The 17,779-nt window shown below is 42.0% G+C and overlaps 1 protein-coding gene across 1 annotated transcript in view; it reads right to left on the minus strand.

Annotated features, from left to right (window-relative positions):
• LOC147124413 (uncharacterized) overlaps positions 1–17,445 on the minus strand; it is a 69,387-nt gene extending 51,942 nt beyond the window's left edge. The window contains exons 1-4 of the mRNA XM_085969122.1: positions 17,298–17,445; positions 12,928–12,947; positions 2,972–3,091; positions 2,117–2,194 (exon numbers count right to left, since the gene is read on the minus strand). Coding sequence (XP_085825248.1) covers positions 2,117–2,194; positions 2,972–3,091; positions 12,928–12,947; positions 17,298–17,445 — 366 coding nt within the window. The remainder of the gene's footprint in view (positions 1–2,116; positions 2,195–2,971; positions 3,092–12,927; positions 12,948–17,297) is intronic.
• Between the last annotated feature and the right edge of the window lie 334 nt (positions 17,446–17,779).

The raw sequence follows: 17,779 nt of genomic DNA on the forward strand, positions 1-17,779 counted from the left end.
GAAATATATGCAAATTTAAAAAATGTAAGAAAAATGTTTCTTCCTGATGGCATGTTTCATACATTTCTCATCTCAGCAGTTTGCTTCAGCATTCTTCGGATGAAGAGGAGAAATCTGAGCAATGATTCTGCTTTTGATTTCTATCCAGCCACTCTTGCTGGGAGTGCATGTCTGCGGATATTATACAGGGACTAGCTTTGATGGCCGCACTCGAGAAATACTGTTTAATAAAAAGCAGTATTGTAGAAATAATAGGTGAACAGAAAGCATTTTGTTATTATAATTAGTATCATTCCTAGTTATGGAAAAAATGTTCTGTAAGATTTATCTCAACAACCCATTTCAGAGATCAACCCCACTTGCCTGCCCTATTAATATGTCCTTCAATTCCTTTCTCTCTAGAAATGCATCTAATTGTCTCTTGAACCCACCTTTAGTGTATACAGGAATAGTCTTCCCTACTAACTTGCTTGCACTTTCATTCCTTGCTCCCATACTCGTTATTTTTTATGGATCCACATTTCTTCACTCAAAGGGTAGTAGAATTGTGAAAATCTCTCCCACAAAAAGCAGCAGATGTTGGCTCAATTAATAATTTTAAATCTGCGATTGATAGAATTTTGCTTGCCAAGGGTATTAAGGGATATGGAGCCAAGGCGGCTGGCGGGAGTTAGGATAAAGATCAGCCATGATCTTATTGAATGGTGGAACAGGATCAAGAGGCTGAATGACCTACTCCTGTTCCTTTGTATTCCTTCCTATGTATTAATGGTAATATGGATTTAAACTTTATATGTACCTTCCCGCCAAAGCTCCTTTGGCTCCCTGTCCTCTAGCAAATTGAGTTAAACATAAGAACATAAGAAATAGGAGCAGGAGTAGACCATTTGGCCCATCGAGCCTGCTCCGCCATTCAATAAGATCATGGCTGATCTTCTACCTCATCTCCACTTTCCTGAACTAGCCTCATATCCTTTGGTTCCCTTAATATTCAAAAATCTATAGTTCTTTGTCTTGAATATACTCGATGACTGAGCCTCCATAGCCCTCTGGGGTAAAGAATTCCAAAGATTCACCACCCTCTGAGTGAAAGATCCTCAACTCATCTCCAAATCACTCCATGGCCCTATATGAGTGATCGCCTTGCGCTATAAGTCCCGGCTGCACCTTACACTCCTCTAACTCCAGATTAGTAATTGTTTCCTGCTCCTTCCACTTCACCATATCATTCAGTCATTACACATTTGTCCTCTGGGAATTCTCTCCCTCAATTATTTTGTCTTGCTACCTCCCTCCTTTCAAAAGCCTCATAGAAACCCATTTCTCTGATTGCGCCTTTGGTCTCTCCCCATCTAAATTTCTTCCCGTCTCCTGGTTAGTCCACCTTACTGCCCTGTTAAGTGCTTTCAGATGTTCTTTTATGTGAAAAGTGCTATATAAGTGCAAGTTGTTATTGCAATTTCTTGTGGAGTTTAACAGATATTAGTAGATCGCTCACTAGTGCGGCACATTGCTGTACCAGTGTATTGGGTGATAGGACATCCATGATGAATTCCTGATCTGTCAAGTAGGGAAACGCAAAACAAAGGGAAAGTGCTGCCTCTGAGGAAATCTGCACTGTCTATATGCAACTATTAATGGGAGATGTAGATTTTATGTCGTGCAGGAGATCTACAGATGAGAAGATATCTTACTAAGTGTGGGGTGGGATATGAGTGAACAGGTTGTTCTCATATAGATGTAAAAGGCAGATTAAATTGTCTTTTGTTGTACAGTTTAAATATCACTTACTTCTATATATGCACACATTTTGTTAATGAAAATAAACATATAAGCCTAACTTTAAGAGGCCAGTGATACTGTTATTGCAGTACAGACATCACAAATACGTATCCAGTACATTTATAGAAATCCCAGATTTCCCACTATTAATGTCTCGCAAATATAATAAGAAACATTAACTATCCAGTTAGCTGGGAGTGTAACAGTTCCTCCCAGACTTTAACTACATAACATATAACTGAAACACATCTTAAGTTCTCTCTGGGGCCAACTGGATGCTACTCTGTTTTAAAAGATAAAGAAGAAAAATGACAAGAAGAAGAGTGTTCATTACCTTGACAGCATGTGTTGACTGCACTGATTCGTCATCTGCCAAAGAGTGTACACTGGCTTCTGTCTCATCTGGGGACCTCTGTAACATAAAGTAATTGATCAAATTAGCTCAAAAATCCATCCCACACAGATCATTTAACCAGGATAGCTTATTAGTTCTGTACAGATATCACTAGTCTGAGAGAAATGTCTGACATATTAAAACTCCCATTAAAATACTAAGCGAGTCTGAACAGAATTTGACCTTTTTGGAGATTTGCACCCATCATGCAAACTGGTACTCAATTATGGTTTGCTACACGTATACTCTTGGGAGACACAGTGCTGAAATATTTTCTTCTGTATAACTTATTATTGTATGTAATACCATTGAAGCTGCAGACAATCTGACATGCAAGCGTATGATCGTAAATATTTTGAATAACCATTGATTTGTGTTAAGTCTACAAAGAAAGTCAATTTAAAAAGCATTAGAATTCGCTATTAATGAATCACATGATGTACATTTCCACAATTTTATGTTGTCATAAATAACAAATGTCATTAAGATTTAGATTTGTTTCAAGCTGCCTGTCATCATTATTTTACAGTGGTTAGCAAAAATTGCATGAAACACCTCAGCCCTTTGTGAAAGCTTGTCATTCAGAACATTAGGTTATATCACAAAGCACAAATAAAAATACTTAAGCTTAAAATCAAAACAAATCATATAAACAAGCAACAGTATAATCTATAAAGCCAACAGGAGAGAAAGGATTAAAAAAGTGTTGGAGGTTTTTTTGTCATATCAGTGATACATGAAAAAACAAAATGACAAAATGTTCTGCTACAAGAGTCTGTAACCTTTGTTATGTACCAAGATATTAGGATGTCCTTGGCTCAGATGATGCTGAATCTCTCGAATGGTTTTGCTGCTATCTGTAGGCATTTTAAGTGTCAAGGCCTTGTCAAGTTGTCCATTGAGCAGTTCTCTCTCCTACACCATAGAAAAGCAGAATTGGCCTTATGAAAAACAATGGTTCCAATAAAGAAATAGTTCCATTATATTCAAATTAAACAGTGAACACAAGATTTAGATTATTTGTAGGTTTAAAAACAAAAATTTCAACTGCTACATGATGTTATTATTTTCAGTATGACCAGCAAAATTCCTCGGACTGTTCCTGCTCTGCGGTGTTACTCCGCCGGAAGTGTAGCTGTTTATTTATGTAAATGATGTTTCCGCTGCACTTCCGGCAAAGTAACGCCGGCAGAGTGGGGGCAGCTCTGAGGAATTTCTCAGTCTATATGTTTTTTGCCATAAAGATGTGGCAGGGATGAATCAATAGTGTTTTCTGGTGTCTGACATCCATCTGAAAAAAATACAGCAAATACACAGCAATTTCTAACACGATGTCAAATCTGATAGAATATTTTCACAATGATATTAGCCAAACCTAACAAACTCAGAGCCTTTCAGATTGGTCCCAAATTAGATTTTCTAGCTCCAGATAACTAGTTCTTCTTACTAAAGATTTTTGTATCACTTCCTTTTGCAACCCCACATCGGCTTCATTTGCTGAATTCCAAACATATTCCTGTCTCTGAAAGAAGTATAGTGTGAGGCTTCTGTGAGTACGACGTTGATATTACCCAACAGCCCTGAGAGTCTTTTCTAGCCATTTTACAGCAAAAGTCTTGACATAATGGCACAATAAAGAATTGTGAAAACTTGATTGAGATGGAATCCAGAGACTTACTACTAGAAACATGAGCCTACTACTAGAATAGCTTTGAAATGCACATTGAATTTACACTGCAATACACCTAAAAAAATAGATTGGAAATGTTGGAATAGATTTCCCCACTGGGCGGACTTTGGGCGGCAGGCCAGGAGTACGAGCCGTACAACCACCCGATAGTCCTAGCGGGAGGTCAGTCCATTCTGAGGGCCCAGCTTCATTAGCATCAGGCTAGTGGGTGGCATACGTGTAGTCCTTCACAGCTACTCTGCAACCCTTACCTGAAGGGGGCAACAAATCCAGTTGAAATGCCTAACTAAAAAGCCTATGTCCCATTAACAGCTGTCTTCCACATTCAGCTTATCTTTTATTCTGTGTTAATGAGCAAAGTAATGCTGGACAATATTTCTGCCTGAAATATTTTAAGGCATCAAGAGCCACTCACTTATATGCAGAATTATACATGCGTAGAGCCCAATTGTGAGGGGGTTGAATGATTGGCCCTCATGACAGTTTCAACCATGGCTTCAAAGGACTTTTATACTTAGCTGGCCTATCGGATAATATTGGACCTACTTGATTATGCAGTTCTTAGCTGAACAATAGCAGAAATGCATTGTCATGGTGGAGTGTTCCACCTTGGGAGGAGGGATGTGATATGGAGTGTTCTATTTTGGGAGGAGGGAACGCTGGCAGAGATGCTGAAGCACCCCTCTTTAGGCTGATCACAGAATGGGACTGATGACAGTCTTGGAGAATTCTGTAATCCAGTCCTCATGGCTGAATCACAAAGCAGATCAGCAATGGGACTCTAATGAGTAAGTTAAGGGGGAAATATATATTTTTTTAAATCATGTTATCAGGCAAGTGATATAAATACACTTCCTTTTATTGCTATTTCTCATGGCACATAAGTAAATCAAGGAAAAAAGTTATCTTAAAATGTAATAATGAAAAGTATTTTTTAGAAGCCAGTTTAAAACTTGCCATATGTTATCATTGAAAGACACTCACATTGTCATATGGATTGATTTAATTGAGATCCAGTATCGCACTAGAGCAGCATCATCCTTCCAGGATCATCCTGGAGGGCAAGGACAATCCCAGGCTCGTTTTCCATACGATCAACAGTGTCCTTAAAACCCCCTTCCCCACCTCTTCTACCATCAAATGTGAGGACCTCATGGACTTTTTCATGTCCAATTTTGAGACTATGCATGCAGCTGAATCCTACTCACCACCCCTAGTCTCCCACCCACTCAAGTCCAGGACCTCTACCTTTTTGCAGTTTCATGCCTACCTCCACTCTATCTTCTCTAAACTAAATGCATCCCAGAGAGCCATCTTATGCTCCCTTTATCCACTCCCCTATTAACTCCTGACCAGTCAACCGCCCCCCTCCAACCTTTCTAGCTTGCATAGTTAAAGGTCCCCTTTCTTCAGGCACTATCCATGTCCTGTGAAAACCTTGGTCATCAATCTGCATCTCAAGGAGCCTACCCTTGACCCATTATTCCTTTCCAACTAGCGTTCCATCTCCAACCTCCCTTTTCTCTCTAAGGTCCTTGAATGTGTCATCATCTCCCAACTCTGTACCTAGTCCAGCTTCCATTCTTCTCACAGCACCAAAATGGCTGTAGGCAAAGTTATGATTGACATCCTCTGTGAAATTGACCATGGGGTATTATCCCTTCTCCTCTCCACAGTATTAAATACAGTTCACTGCTATCCTCCTCCAATGCCTCTCCCTGTGGTCCAGATCCATGGAACTGCCCTTGCATTGTTCCACTGCTACCTATCCGAATCCAGATAGTGCATCTAGTGTAATCACTTCTCTTCCTTCTTTCCTCACCCCCCTCACCATCCCCATTAGAGTCTATCACCCTCTTGCCCTAATGCTGCTCCTTGGTGACATTACCTCGAGGCGTAGTGTCAGCTTTTACTGTTCTGCTAATGGTACACAGCTCTATCTCTTACAACTGCCTCTGTGCTGTCAGACTGTCTGTCCCTTATCAAGACTTGGATGAGTCATAACTTCATCCAGTTTGACATTGGGAAGACTGAAGCCATGATCTTTGGCACCTGTCACAATCTCTGCTTCCTTGCCAGTGATTCCATTCCCCTCCTTACCCATCAGGCTGCCCATAATCCTAGCATCCTGTGCTGAGCTTTAAACCCCAAATCCGATCCATCACCAAGGTGATAAAGTGTCTCACAGAGTCTTGTTAAAAAAATTCAAGCACCTGAACACTACTCTCTGGAGCTCACTCCCTAAACCTCAAAATTCTGTCTTTACTTTCAAAAACCTCCTCAAGACCCATCTCATTGACCAATGAATCTTTCTAATCTTTCCCTTCCTGGCTTGGCATCTGTTTTCCTTGCATCTATTTGTGAAGTAGCTTGTGATGTTTTCTCACATTAAAGGCAATATATAAATGCAGGCTGTTATTGTAAAGCAGGAAAAACAACTAAAGCTTTTCATTTCAAATGTTTGACACATATATTGAGACTGAATGTTTTCCCTTCATGGCTAAGAGCTGTGGTCATATCAAGCAAGACCAGCCTAAGATACCTCTAGGGCATATGTCTTTTAACTACAGTTTCAGTAATCAGTGTGTTGTGGGAGCAGCTTATACATGGAGTGCATGTGAACTACCTGCATACTTAACCTCTGCCTCCACAGTACAGTGACTATCACATTTCAATGGTACACATGTTTTTCATTTTTCTAACATTCTTAAAGTTCTAATGAGCTGTAGCTCAATATGACCTTTTCTGTAAATGTTATTTTAACACATTGATAATTTCATCCATGTAGGCAGTGGTTATTATCAGTCTCAGTTTGAGGCACTTAGGGTCACTGTAATATCTAAGCATTATAATAAAATTAATTTGAAATGTTCTATTTCTCAATGTTTGCAGACCCATAAGGAATGTTATAGAAATATACCAACAGTGCTTTTTAATCCAAAGCAGTGGGACTGGCAGCTTCTTGGTTTATTTAGTACAAGTTGCCCTTTGACAGTTTAAGAGTTAAAGAGATATATCAATTTGAAACCTTCTGCCCATCCTTAATTTGAAACCCAAATATTTCCCAGCTTGCACCCTCCTAAATTTGCAACATTTAAAATTAAAGAGGTTAAATTTATGAGGGAGGAAAATCATCAGTCCGAGTTCAGTCACAAAAATAATATATCAACATGACCCTATTTGCTTTTTTGTTTTGCAAATTAGTGTAGGAAGAAATAAAATGTTTGTGGTTTCTGAAAATGAAAAGTAATATCGCTCCAATCAAATATTTTCAAAAATATGTCAAATAGGATGTGTCTGGAGTCAGAAATCAAACTGCTTTATATATCTTTACAGTTAATAATTTACATTAGGCATTACAACTGTCACATTCTTTCTATGAGCTTCATGTTTGATAAATTAACAACAGACCCAGATCTGACCCAGAAATTGGAAAAGAAAATATATAACAGATAAAATCCAATTATTCATAACCTTATATCAGGCATTTATATCAATACACAATATCTGAACTTGTATTAGCCTATATCCTACCTGTCTGTGTGACTGCATAAATAAAAGTAAGCACATTTTTAATGTTCTTTTCATGGTGCATGGTTGAAAATGGTGTGGATCACCATTTCAGATTTTAATCTGAATTAAAATATATCATATTGCAGATCTGACCTGGAGGTGAGAATTGTATGAATTTTGTGTTCAGATTGGGCAAAATGAAGATCTAAGTTAATAGAGCTTTAAGCGTATATCTGCTACAAATACTGCAATGTTTTAATGCATGAATCTGTTAGACAACACAATTTATTATGTTACCTAAGGATATATCATAGTTCAATTCCGATCAACTTCAGTCTAAGAGGAACGAATTACAGAGAAGTTACAACACAGGAACAGGTCGTTTGGCCCAAATAGCCCATGTTGGTATGCAGCTCATCGAAAACTCTGCTGCCCGTATCCTATCCCACACCAGGTCCTGCTTACCTATTATCTAGTCCTCTCTGACTTACATTGGCTCCTGTTGTGTCGGTACCTTTCTACCTAGACACAATTTAGGACTCAGAACTCAGAGATTCAAATATGAAGTGCTTTATTGGAAGGAAAGGAAGTTCTGGAAAGTTCCGAACAAAGAGAGCTAAACTTAACCGAGAACACCCAACCATTTATCTCCTGTGACAGTGCCACCACAGGTGGGAGGAGAACACACAATACATAACATTTCCTCCCCTCTTAAATGAAAGGTCCACATTATTCCTCAACAGGTAAGTTACTTTCAATGCCTCTTTATCATGAGCGAAGCGGGAGAAGTTTTGGTTGTGGCATGCGGCTCGTTCCTGTAGGACAACAGGAAGCTGTTCAGACGTTGGTGGATTGAGCCCTGACCTTGCGATGCCTTCAAGGCGTGCTTCAAAGTTTGCACGAACCTTTCTGCCTGGCCATTAGTAGAGGGATGATAGGGCGCAGACCTGATGTGTTGGACACCATTCACATGCAGGAAGGTTGCAAACTCCTGTGATACAAATTGTGGACCGTTGTCACGTACGAGTTGTTCCGGTGAGCCATAACGGCTGAACATCTCACCAAGTTTCTCAATTGTTTTCTCTGCCATGGTAGACCTCATCACAGCGACCTCCGGCCACTTGCTACGAGCATCTACAACCACCATAAACATCTTCTCTTCGAAAGGACCGGTGAAGTCCACATGTACTCGCTGCCACACTTCTGCAGGCCAATCCCAGGGGTGTAGGGTTGCCAGCTGTGGAACATTCTCCTTTGACATGGGGAACATGTTTTGGCTTTCTCCTCAATATTCCCATCGAGACCTGGCCACCAGAAGTAGCTTCTTGCCATTTCCTTCATCTGAACCATCCCACTGTGGCCTGTATGAAGTTGTTGCAGTATAGGTTCCCTCAGAGGTGGCGGAATGATGACACGGCATCCCCAAAGAAGACAACCTGCCTGGACGGAGAGCTCATTTCTTTTTGAAACGTAAGGTTTCAAACTAGGAGAATCTCCTATAGCTCTCCCTCGAATGACATCGTCCATTACCTCAGACAGGACTGGATCGTTGCGGGTGTACCTTCGCACCTGAACTGCAGTGACAGGTGCTCCCTCCACTTGTCTAAAGTAGAAGATGTCTATCTGATGAGGCTCTGGGGGAGTAACAGGCAAGGGTAGCCTCGAGAGACCGTCTGCGTTGCCGTGCAAGTCTGATTTGCGATATTTGATGTCGTATGTGTGTCCTGACAACAGTAAAGCCCACCTTTGCATCCTGCTTGCAGCGAGAGACGGAATTCCGGTGTGGGGCCCGAAGATTGAAGTCAATGGACGGTGGTCCATCAGGAGTGTGAACCTTCTCCCAAACAGGTACTGATGAAATTTTCGAATTCCAAAAACGATTCCCAAGGCCTCGCACTCGATCTGCGCATAGTTACTCTCGGCCTTGTTCAAGGTGCGTGATGCGAAGGCGATAGGTTTCTCTTCACCCGAAGGCATGATGTGGGATATGACTGCTCCCACACCATATGGTGATGCATCACATGCTAGCTGTACGGGTAGCTTTGGGTCGAAGTGTGTCAGGACCTCCGATTTCAGCAATGCTTTCTTTGCTTCGGCGAAAGCTTCGTTGCACAGTTCAGTCCATTTCCATGTTTTGCCTTGACATAGCAACTGATGTAACGGCTTCAGCAATGTTGCCAAGTCTGGAATAAACTTCCCATAGTAGTTAAGTAGCCCCAGAAATGAACGTAACTGGCTCACATTCTGGGGTGCTGGGGCCGCCACGATCGCCTTGACCTTTGACGGCGCCTTAAGCAGGCCAGTAGCGTCAATCACATGCCCCAGGTACTCAACTGAAGACTGAAAGAATTCACATTTGTCTTTACGAACTCTGAGTCCGTACTCTTTCAGTCGTTGTAGTGTCGCATTCAAGTTCAGAAGATGATCCTCCTCATTTGTCCCAGTGACAAGGATGTCGTCCAGGTAGCACTGGACTCCTGGCAGTCCACTCAAAATCTGATCCATTGCCCTTTGGAATAGAGCAGGGGCCGACGTAATTCCAAACGGAAGGCGGCAGTACCTGTATAGCCCCTTGTGTGTCACAATTGTCCGCAACTCCTTTGATTTGTCATCGACATGCATTTGTAGATAAGCCTGGCATAAGTCTATTTTGCTGAACTTTTGCCCTCCGGCCAGGCCCGTAAAAAGATCCTCAATGAGGGGAAGAGGGTACTGTTCCGCAGACAGCACCGGGTTAATAGTCACTTTAAAATCCCCGCAGATTCGAACAGATCCATCCTTTTTCAGGACAGGAACAATAGGTGTGGCCCATTTGCTCACGCTCACAGGCTCCAGGACTCCGTTCTCGACTAAGACCTCCAAGTTAGCCTCAACTTTTGGCCTAATTGCATAGGGTACAGGTCGGGCTTTGTGAAACTTCGGCTTGCTGTCAGGTTTAATGTCCAGTCTCACGCTGATCTTTTTCATGCTCCCAAGTTCCCCATTGAAGAGTTCTGCATGTTTGTTTAACACTGCAGTCAGACCTGACTCCCCTTTTGACATCATGCGGACTGCAGGCCAGTCCAGCGTGATTTTCTCTCGCCACGCACGTCCCAGTAGCGATGGGTAATTTCCCTTTACCACATATAGTGGCAGTTTTGCAGTCTGTCCGTTCAATTTAACTGTCACCTCAATGACGCCTCTCATGGCCACAGGTTCGCCGGTATATGTCTTTAGCACAATGTTTGTTGGCTGAAGGGTAAGATGCTTTAGCATTTTGTTGTAGACAGTGTCTGAAACAAGGGACACAGCCGCGCCTGTGTCCACCTCCATCCGCACTGATTGTCCCTCCACCAGTGGTGACACCCAGTAGCCATTTGAATCACCTGCAACCGTCAGTATGTGCACCTCTTCCTCCTCAGAGGTGTCGCTCCCCTCTGTTTTGCTTGTTCCATCATACTGCACTGAATGAACACTCTTTTTCCTCTCTTGTCCAAATACAGACATTTTACTTCCATGTTTCCCAGCTCTGTCTGTTCTTTTTTTACCTCTACAGGCGCGTTCAATGTGACCCTTTTTGCCGCAATTTCGGCATTCCAGCTCCATACACCAGCAGTCATTAGCGTGATGGCTTGTTTTCCCACAACGGTAACATGTGCCGTTCCGCGCACTTTGAGGCTCAGACGACACCTTGTGAACTCTCCCTGTTGAACTCAACTGGTGAGCCTCCTTTTCTGCCATCTCCATGGAGACACTAACTTCAATGGCCTTTTCAAGAGTAAGGTTGTCCTCAGTAAGAAGGTGCTTCTGTGTGGCTGCATTTTGCAGACTACACACGAGTCTGTCTCTAATGATGTCCTTCAGCACCTCCTTGAACTCGCAGTGTTCTGATAACCTTTTTAAAGTAGCAATAAACATCATCACTGATTCCTCCTCCTCTTGATTCCGTTTGTGAAATCTAAATCTCTCAGCAATAACCAGAGGTTTTGGTGAAAAATGTGCTCCAAGAATTTCCACTAGTTGCTTATATGTTTTAGTTCCTGGCTTATCTGGCTGCACGAGGCTGCGAAGTAAATTGAATGTCTTTGGCCCGATTACACTCAAAAAGGTAGGCACGACCTTTTCATTTGCCACCGCATTCGCCAATACAAAATAGTCAAAACGTTCTGTATATGCGCTCCATTGCTCCACATTTTCATCAAAATCACCGATGTTTCCTAATATAGTAGCCATTTCAAGTTTCAAATTAAAATTTCTGTTTACTCACTGCACCCGTAACGTACACAGATTCATCCCATCCTCGTCGCCACTTGTTGTGTCGGTACCTTTCTACCTAGACACAATTTAGGACTCAGAACTCAGAGATTCAAATATGAAGTGCTTTATTGGAAGGAAAGGAAGTTCTGGAAAGTTCCGAACAAAGAGAGCTAAACTTAACCGAGAACACCCAACCATTTATCTCCTGTGACAACGCCACCACAGGTGGGAGGAGAACACACAATACATAACAGCTCCCTGTCACTTAACGCCTCCAATTTAAAATTATAATCCTCATGTTTATATCCCTTAATGGTGTTGCCCCTCTCTAGCTCTGTAACCTATTCCAGGTCTACATAACCTGCAAACTCTCCATTCTCTGTTTTTTGTGGATCGTCCCCTCCCTTCACCCCACCATTGGCAGCCATGCCTTCAACCTCCTACACCCCACGCTCTGTAATTTCCTCCCTTAACCTCTCCACCTTCCACTATTCCTTTAAGGCTCTCCTTAAATCTGAACTCTTTGACCAAGCTTTTGGTCACCCCATCTAATATCTTCTTCTTTTGCTCAGCATCCATTTTTGTCTAATTATGCCTTTGTAAAGCAGCTTGGGGTGTTTTTCTACATTAAAGGCAGTGAGAAAACGCAATCCCAGAACAGAAGCCTGTGGACATTGCCACCCACTTCTAACCACTCTGAGAAACAGCCCTTAACTTGTACTCTCTGTTTCCTTCCTTCTATCCAGTTTTGATTCTAATTTTCTACCCTTCCCCTAATTCCATGCCCCTTCACCTTCTCCAATAGTCTCATGTGTGGTACCTTGTCAAAAGTTTTCTAAAGGGTCCACGTACACTACATCCACAGTATATTCTCCAGCCACCATATCTGTCATCTCCTCAAATAACTTTAACAGGCTTGTCAAGCATGATTTTCCTTTCTGGGATCTATATTGGCAGCTTCAAATTATTTTGTCTTCATCTAGATATTTAGTAATTCCATCTTTAATTAAAGATTTAAAAATTTTCTCTGTCACTGACCTAAAACTAACTGACCTGTAATTAACCGGATTTGCTCTGTCTTCAGTTTTGTAAATGGGTACTACATTGGGCACTTTCCAGTCCTCTGCCATACATCCTGTCTCAATACAATCCTGAAATATCATTTCTCAGGCCTCTGCTATTTCCCTCAGGACCCTTGGATGTATCCCATCATATCCTAGCACCTCGTCCTCCTTTAGCTTAACCAACTTCTCGAATACTTTTTATTTACTGTAATATCTCACATCTTGCTTTTTAACCAACTCATGATTACCTCCTTCCCAATATCCTTCTCTTTTGTAAACGCGGAAGCAAACTACTTGTTAAGCATCCTTGTCAATTTCCATTTATCCTCTACTAACTCACTATCCTCTCCTCTCAGAGATCCCATCTCACATTTAACAATTGCCTTTTCTGTTCAATTTTAATACTCCCTCTTTGCTTATTAATGGCCCAGTAATTCGGGTTCCAACGCGTGAGTACGGACGGGGTACTCACGCGTGGGCCCGTTGGAAGTGCCGGATTTCAGCATGCACAGCGCATGCGTGGAAAACCGGCATTTCCTCTCCTCTGAACCAAGGGGTTAAGAGGCGGTTCCCGTGCGACGTTTGAGGCAGCGCGCACGCGTTGAACTTCGTTTTTTTTGACAGGTTTGTCTGTGCGTGAAGGCCTCCACTTTTTACGAATGTAAAAAGCAGACGTAAGGACTTAGTTTTATAAGGTAAGTGGTCTAATAATTAAAGTTAGAAATTTTTTTCCACAGGTTTATTTTTAAAGAATTTACAGTAAGGTAAGTGTATTTTTGGACCCGATTTCTTGAAAAAAAAATGTTGGCAGAAATTTGAATAATTGTTTAAATTAGTTTTTTAAAGTTATTAATAGTTAATTTAATTATTGGAATGTTTTTTTAACTTTTACTTAAAGTTTAAGTGGTGTTTTGGGCACCCGTACTTTTCATGAGTTTGACAGGTCTTATGTCTAACTCATGAATGGATTTTTGTAAACTCCCATTGGTTGCCCAGTGCTCACGTGATCCCAGCCGGCTCATCGCACTAAGTACGTCGCTGGATCACGCACGCACAGCGCGCCGGGAGCTGAACCGGGCCACAGACCGGAAATCCAAGCAGGCCCAGTCTTCAAATGTCAGCGCGATATGTAAGTGTAGGTCAGGGGCTTGCACCTGCGGGAAGCCCCCGACCCGAATTTCTGGGCCATTATTTCATATTGTTTTTATCATACTGTAGGCCCCATATGCCCACTTCTTCAATTTTAGTTTGATTCTAACATCTTTATTTATCCACAGCATCCTGAAACTTGAAGTAGTCTTTTTTAATGTTATTCATTTATCCAGCACCTTTACAATCTTCTTTAAAGACACATCCCATTGTTGTTCTACAGTCCTATGTGCCAATTGCTATGTCCACCTCCCCTCTGCTAACTACCTCCTCAAATCCCTCTCCCTCTGAAATCTACTCTGTTCCAATCTGGTGCCCTTATTTTTGTACCAACCTTTCCACTTTCCATTTGGACCTTAAGGTCACTACTCCAGAGATGCTCACCACATTTAACTAAGCTATCTGATTAATTTTGTTATTCATAACTAGAATGAGGTAGATCATTCCAACTTTCAATCAGTGTTACCTAGCTGCTTGTAAGTGATGTCTTCCCTCTCCCTCCATCACCACCCATTTGTTGTACATGGAGTTGTGGCTTCTGATTTCAACAATATTATGTGGTAATTTTATAAAATATGTTCTCTCCTGTGCCACATGCTGTTTTGATCGCTTCAGAAAAAACACTGAAAACAGTGCCACCTTCTGTATTTTCAAAACTATTACACTTTAGGATACATGAAAAATGTGACAGAAGTTCCCATTTAGATTATACTGTATAAGGGATAATTCCACATTCCCGTGTTCACAAGAAGTGCATGTCAGAGAACTGGAGCTGCAAGTTGCAACCCCTATCTTGGGCCTGCGGTCCCTGCAAGTGTAGCTTTACCTCTGGAAACGCTGAATCACTTTTATGAAGCCTTCACTGAATACCATCGTCTGCAATATTATTTATACTTCATTTCATTTTACAGTTAGATCTGCACACACCAAATATGGTCAAGACTTGTAATTGTTTTCATTGCGAATAGCCAATCTTTTTGAATTCTAGTTAGAAATTTGCATTTAATATAATAAAAGGATAATTTTCTGACTGTGCACTGCAAGCAGGAAGCCACATCCATCTTCAGCCAGAAGTGCCGAGAGGATGAATTATATCAGCCTCCTCCTGAGGTCCCCACCATCACAGAAGCCAGTCTTCAGCCAATTCGATTCACTCCACGTGATATCAAGAAACGGCTGAGCGCACTGGATATAGCAAAGGCTATGGGCTCCGACAACATCCCGGCTATCGTGCTGAAGATTTGTGCTCCAGAACTAGCCGCACCTCTAGCCAAACTGTTCCAGTACAGCTACAATACTGGCATCTATCCGACAATGTGGAAAACTGCCCAGGTTTGCCCTGTCCACAAAAAGCAGGACAAATCCAATCCGGCCAATTACCGGCCCATCAGTCTACTCTCAATCATCAGCAAAGTGTTGTAAGGTGTCGTCAACAGTGCTATCAAGCGGCACTTACTCACCAATAACCTGCTCAATGATGTCCAGTTTGGGTTCCACCAGGACCACTCGGCTCCACACCTCATTACAGCCTTGATCCAAACATGGACAAAGGAGCTGAATTCCAGAGGTGAGGTGGGAGTGACTGCCCTTGACATCAAGGCAGCATTTGACCGAGTGTGGCATCAAGGAGCCCTAGTAAAACTGGTCAATGGGAATCAGGGGGGAAACTCTCCACTGGCTCAAGTCATACCTAGCACAAAGGAAGATGGTTGTGGTGGTTGGAGGTCAATCATCACAGCCCCAGGACATCACTGCTGGAGTTCCTCAGGGCAGTGTCCTAGGCACAGCCATCTTCAGCTGCTTCATCAATGACCTTCTCTCCATCATAAGGTCAGAAGTCGGGATGTTCGCTGATGACTGCACAGTGTTCAGTGCCTTTCACAACTCGTTGGATAATGAAGCAGTCCATGCCCGCATGCAAGAAGACCTGGACGACATTCAGGCTTGGGCTGATAAGTGGCAGGTAACATTCACGCCACAGAAGTGCCAGGCAATGACTATCTCCAACAAGCGAGAGTCTAGCCACCGCCCCTTGACATTCAATGGCATTACCATCACCGAATCCTCCACCATCAACATCCTGGGGGTCACCATTGACCAGAAACTTAACTGGACCAGCCACCTAAATACTGTGGCAACAAGAGCATGTAAAAGGCAAGGTATTCTACGGCGAGTGTCTCACCTCCAGACTCCCCAAAGCCTTTCCACCATCGACAAGGCACAAGTCTGGAGTGTGATGGAATACTCTCCACTTGCCTGGATGAGTGCAACTCCAACACTCAAGAAGCTCGACACCATCCAGGACAAAGCAGCCTGCTTGACTGGCACCCCATACACCACCTTAAACATTCACTCCCTCCACCACCAGCGTACCACCTTCTCAAGGGCAATTAGGGATGGGCAATAAATGCTGGCCTTGCCAGCGATGCCCAGATCCCATAAAAAAAAAACATATTGGAAATTGGGGAGTGAACTGTGCACGACTTTCTGACAATTCATTTAAATGGTTGGAAAATCATGTGCTGTGTGTGCCCAAATTTTGATATGCACACTTGCCGGTGAGGCTCTCTGCCATAAGTGTGATGCCGGAAAATAAATGACACCAGTGTGTCTGCATTGGTGGTGTTGGTTTGTCAGATTTGCAGTTTGTGCTGCTTTTTTTCTATTTTACTTGTAGAGACTTGTTAACCTTAATTTGTTTTAATCCATGACACTTTGGTTTCTATACTAATGCTTTGTTTAACTATCATTTTAGCTAAGTGACTTTCCAGTAACCATTTTCCTCAGCTGGATAGTTTTTTTGGTGAAATAAAGTCCATCAGTGAGTGAGGGCAAAGGAATAGTGGTGATATATGCTCTTTAAAGGTCATGATTTAAGTGAAACTTTATATTGTAGAACTAATGTGAAATAATGTGATTCAAAAAGAGAACAAAGCACTATGTGTTTTCATTCTCCCATTTTGTTTTGGATGGGTATACAGCTACTGCTAGTTAATGGGATCTTGGTTAATAGGAACATTCCTTTATAAGTGACATATCTGCAGGCATGAATTGATTACAAATTTATTTAGAATGAATACAGATAGATTTTGGTTAATGGGGACAGTTTGATAAATGGGACCATTTCATTTCCACCAGGTGTCCCAATTAACGGCCTTCATTGGTGAAAGAATATTCTAAGGTTTTAAGATGCTCTTCAGTATTTTCCCTGGAATGGCATATTTGTTTTATGTCTACTTTGTAAATTATTATAAATACTTCTTTATTGTTAATAGTCAACAATTTAATGGCAGCTACTTTATATTTAACTTTCTTGCAATATCTCAAGCCCCCCTTCCAAGCATGTAACGAGGATTTTGAAATAAATAATTATTTATTGCTAAAGCTTAATCTTGAAAACAGTCTCTCCTCCCATTTTCAATTCATTTTTCTCCCACTCATTAGGTTCCCTTGTGCCATGGATCATTACCTGAACAACAGGGCTGACAGTCATCCTGTTCCCACAGGGCTTCGAGAATATTGCTCTGCAACCAGTCGCTGGAGGTGCTAATGAGTACAGCATCAGTGGACTGGCTCTTCAATCCATCTTTCTCTTCTTGCAGGGAAATGTCGAGCATCCTGAGACAGCCCAGCCAAAATCGGGAACGTATTATGTGGAGAATAGGAGAAATGATCCTGTATATTTTCTCTCGATAGCAAAATACACATTGGTATAGCAGCGTACTGTGAAACCAGGCCATCCATAAAGACTGCTTAAAAATACGCAGCCAATACTACATCAGCACTGTACAACTGATTGATGTTAGTTCATGATGCAGGCCCTTGATTCTGTTCAAAGTTCCAATGTGTACCACACTAAAAGGTAAATTATGTGAAGCTCCACTCCCAGCACGGAGCATCACTCAATAGGAGGGCAGATTGCAGAGTCAGATGTAGAGGTCTCTGTGCCTG

Source organism: Somniosus microcephalus, chromosome 1, assembly GCF_052327205.1.
Source record: "Somniosus microcephalus isolate GS21.2 chromosome 1, FLI_Smic_1.0, whole genome shotgun sequence".
Classification (NCBI taxonomy): domain Eukaryota; kingdom Metazoa; phylum Chordata; class Chondrichthyes; order Squaliformes; family Somniosidae; genus Somniosus; species Somniosus microcephalus.